Genomic DNA, 3,864 nt, shown 5'->3' with positions numbered 1-3,864 from the left:
GATCTCCTTTTTCTTTTACTTTGACTTGCGTCCAGGTGGTGACTTAAATACTGGGTTCTGAATGTCTGTTGTTGTTTTTTTCTCCGTTTCCTAACGTCCAGGTGGTGAACCTGGTGACAGGAAGTGGTGTGGTCCAGCAGTGCAAGGACCTGTGTGGTCAGTACAGGGACAAGGCCATCGCCTCCCTCGGCTGCTACGCCGACTCGGAGGCCAAAGAGGCGCTCATCAACATGGTCACGGTCGTCAGTGATGTCAGATGAGAGGAATCGGGTGATCAAGAAAGATGTCGGATGAGGAAGATGGATCGAACGAGAAAGATGTCAGATGAGAGGAGAGGACTCAGACAATCGAACGAGAAAGAATGTGGGAATTCTAAAATTGGAATTCTAAAGGAGAAAATTGGAATTCTAAAGAAGAAAAAATGTTTCCTATTGTGGCTTTTAACCCTCCAAGCATTGCTAAATAATAGCCTGTGGTGGCAGGGGAAGTAATATGATTTCGCCATAATATGTCTGAAAATGCTTGAGAACTGGCAAAGCAAGCAAGTCAAGGCCATTAACCCATACATTTTCTGACAGTAGTATTTGAATAAGAAGAAGAGATCATTTGTGAGGGAGTTGAAATGTTTGGCGATGTGACTGAAATGGGGAGATAAACGAAACAAAATAGCAACTCAAACTGTGGCCAATTAAATTGTCAGCGGCACCACACGCGAAACTTACAGCTGATTTAATTGGTCATTTGGCTGTCGACGCCTGAGGGATTAAGAAGTCATGTTATCTGTGGTAGTGGTATAGTGTATGTGATAGGCGGTCTTTGTGACGACAAAGCTTAATTTTGTGATGTATTTCATTTTGTGCGTTTAAATAGGCCTCTAGTCTGATATGCTCCCCCTGTCTCAAGACTTATTCTCAACCTAAGTGTCCTTAGTTTTTCCTCCTGCATGCGTCAAGTGTAATGATTATATCTGTTTGCTTTTGGCTCACCCTAGTTCTTCTACTCACAAGGATACATCCTACGCCTAGCTGCCAACCAGTATGTCAAAAATGTATTAAAATTAAATACGTTTTTGAGTTTGGAAATGTATTTTCTTATCGAAAAGTGAAACACGCATTCTGTATTTTATTTTTATAGTAATATGCCTCACGGGTTTGCCAATGCTGAGGGAAAAGAAATGAACTTTCACTACGGTACCACCAGATTTGTGAACGATAATGAAAGACTAAGCCCATATGTCGTTTGGAAAGATCTTTTGCTGCAAGTCTACTTTGAATAGGTTGAAGCTCACCATCTTAACTTGCTGCATGGGTAGAGCTCATTTCATGGTTTGGAAAAGTTTGTAGCTATGCAGATATCTACGTACAAGTATGTGCGACATTTTCGCACACGAGGCAACGTGTTTTCGTACATGACATGAAGCAGCGAGTATTAGTTTCCCAGAGTTACAGATCCGAGTGTATTTGCAGAGACAAGAAAATGGTGAGATGGTTGCTTTGGGCCGCATTTTGGGGGATTTAGTGCAGGGAGAACTTCATCAAGTTGAACTATGGTAGAAAGAGTGATTCTCAGTGTGTGTGTGTGAGTTTCTGTTTGTGCAAGTGTATGGGTGGATGTGTGTAGAGGCTACATACAAATGTGTGTGCGTTTTTATCATGAGTATGAACAAATGTGTGAGTGTGTAGATATAGTGTGGGTATGAGCTCTCTATCAATGTACATGATGTAGTAGTTCACTTAACAGTCAATGTGTAATTGTGTGCAGCTGTTTGTTGAGAGGTTTTTCTGTATTTCACACGGTATAGTAGAGTGTCTGTGTCAGTTTTGGTGGGTAGAATTTGCGCCTGATTTTGTTTTTCCACTCTTTTTTTATTTTTGTTTGTTTGTATAATTCTTTTTTTTTTTACGTTGAAAAAAGCGAGAAAAAATATATGATGTACATTACGTACAGTACAGTTGTAAAAAGAATGAAACAGGTTGGGTTTTTTTAATCTGTCCTGTGAAATTTTGCTTTCTGAACTCAGAACATTTTACCAGCTTTCTGACGATAATGACACATATATATATAATTCTGACGTCCTCAATATCGTGGTCTATTCCCAGGTTAACCCATGGCTGCATTAGAAGTCTTGTTGCGATGAACAACTACTAGGCTTGCACTGATTATCATGTCATGATATAAAATATCAAAGCATTTGCTTACCGTATGTTTTTGGTAATAAATCGGAGAGATTCTTTTGTGGACTGAAGACGACTTATCACTATTCTGCAGTAAGCTGACAAAACGCCTTTTTCTCTCTTCAGAGCAGTTTCGGGAAAAAGAGGCTTTTTCATCAGCGTAATCATTTAGAAATAGAGTAAATCCCAAATTTGAATTCTAATTAATTCAAAAACTAGTCACTGTTTCAATTTTGACTGTTTCACACAAGTAGTGTAACTGATCAGGCTTTCGATTAGCAAATAAAAAAATGTTGGCGCCAAAATGAAAAAAAAATAATAAAGTCGTTTTGTCAGCTTACAGCAGTATTACAGTCACCTTTTGTTATGTCAGAACCATTTTCTTGGGGGGGGGGGCTCATTCTATTAAAACAAAACAATTTATGTTTTTCTATGGGACGATTTGTTCATTTGTTTGTTTCTCACTATTCCCCCTCTATGTGAGCAAGTAACAGAAAGCAGCTCGAATTGTGTAACATATAGTAGGCACATTATACCTGTTCATTTCTGAAATTATGGACTTCGTATTGTACACAAATTGTTCGTAGTGTCATATGCCCCCATCAACCCAACTTAGATCATTTAAGAGGCGGACCGCTTCAATCTCAACTGACAGTGATACAGCTTCTCCGCAGATAGGTGGAGAAATTTGCTGAAACTCAAACAAAACTCCCCCACTCCGGACTCGAACTCATCACATCTGCGTCCAACAACAGAGAGCGTAACAGATACACCACAAATAATAGTTTTCGTAACTACAGTCCAACGTGCGTAAATAGTGAAAACCTTTCACTACGTACAATTTTCAGGATATACGGTAACGCGTGATTTAAATAGGTACATGTACAAAGAATATAGATCTACAGACTTGCTAACCTTCCTGAATTTTTCAGGAAATTCCAGAATTGCCATCGTCGTGATGAACCTGCGCGCGTTCTGAGCGCTGTGAAATACACGACTGCGGAATGGGGGGAGATTATTGATTTTTTTTTTAAAGATACACTCGGGGGTGGGGACCCTCGCTTCAAACTGTCAGTGTCAGGCAGTGTTTCTCGTTGGCTCATTCATTGAGGACATATTGTGTACGACGTGCTGGAATCAGGCGCTCGTTAATCTTTGAGTATGGGGCTAGGCTTTCTCAGGACTGAGAAGGCCTAGGTATGGGGTTATTAGTAACTGTTATAAAGTATAAAGCGTGTTCATTCGTCTTGCTTGCGATGAAAAAGTTAGATCTACCACTCTGTGTAAGTAAGTAAAACTTGTTTCAGACAGAGGTAAAATCAGCAAGAACATGGCCGTCAAAGTCTGGTATCTTACATAGCTTGAGAGACCTTGGAAACAAATAATTTACATTTTTGTGCCCTTTATCAACTTTTTTGAAATTTGAAAAGGAAATTGCAAAACGAGCGAAAAAATGCCGATTTTTCTTTTTTCATACTGACGAGCGCCTGATTTCACCACGCTGCCCTACATATTACATGATCTCATCTCAAGCACTTAGTAGTCTCCGCCCACAGCAAAACATGATCTAGCCTGCACGCCTATCCAACTCCAACCTCTGCCCCCACCCCCACCCCCTCCTCCTCTCCCTCCACCCGTACGAAAATGTACACACATGCACGCCCACACAGGCATGCGCGCGCGCACACAC

General features: G+C 40.5%; 2 protein-coding genes across 5 annotated transcripts in view; one reads left to right on the top strand and one right to left on the bottom strand.

The window, feature by feature from the left end:
• Window positions 1-2,607, top strand: part of LOC101854678 (decaprenyl-diphosphate synthase subunit 2) — a 20,357-nt gene extending 17,750 nt beyond the window's left edge. For 2 of the 3 annotated variants that reach the window (XM_005110536.3, XM_013089248.2), the window contains exon 7: window positions 102-2,607. In XM_005110536.3, the coding sequence (XP_005110593.1) occupies window positions 102-260 (159 nt within the window). In that variant the 3' untranslated portion in view covers window positions 261-2,607. The remainder of the gene's footprint in view (window positions 1-101) is intronic. The other variant, XM_005110537.3, reaches the window with a different exon arrangement.
• The window catches only part of LOC101855605 (malonyl-CoA decarboxylase, mitochondrial), a gene marked incomplete in the record, with an annotated part of 55,204 nt that overhangs the window by 39,050 nt on the left and 12,290 nt on the right, over window positions 1-3,864 (bottom strand).

The sequence above is a fragment of the Aplysia californica genome, unplaced genomic scaffold (genome assembly GCF_000002075.1).
Source record: "Aplysia californica isolate F4 #8 unplaced genomic scaffold, AplCal3.0 scaffold00907, whole genome shotgun sequence".
Taxonomy (NCBI): domain Eukaryota; kingdom Metazoa; phylum Mollusca; class Gastropoda; order Aplysiida; family Aplysiidae; genus Aplysia; species Aplysia californica.
The sequence above is the reverse complement of the archived record's forward strand: the minus strand, read 5'-3'. Positions and strand labels throughout refer to the sequence as shown.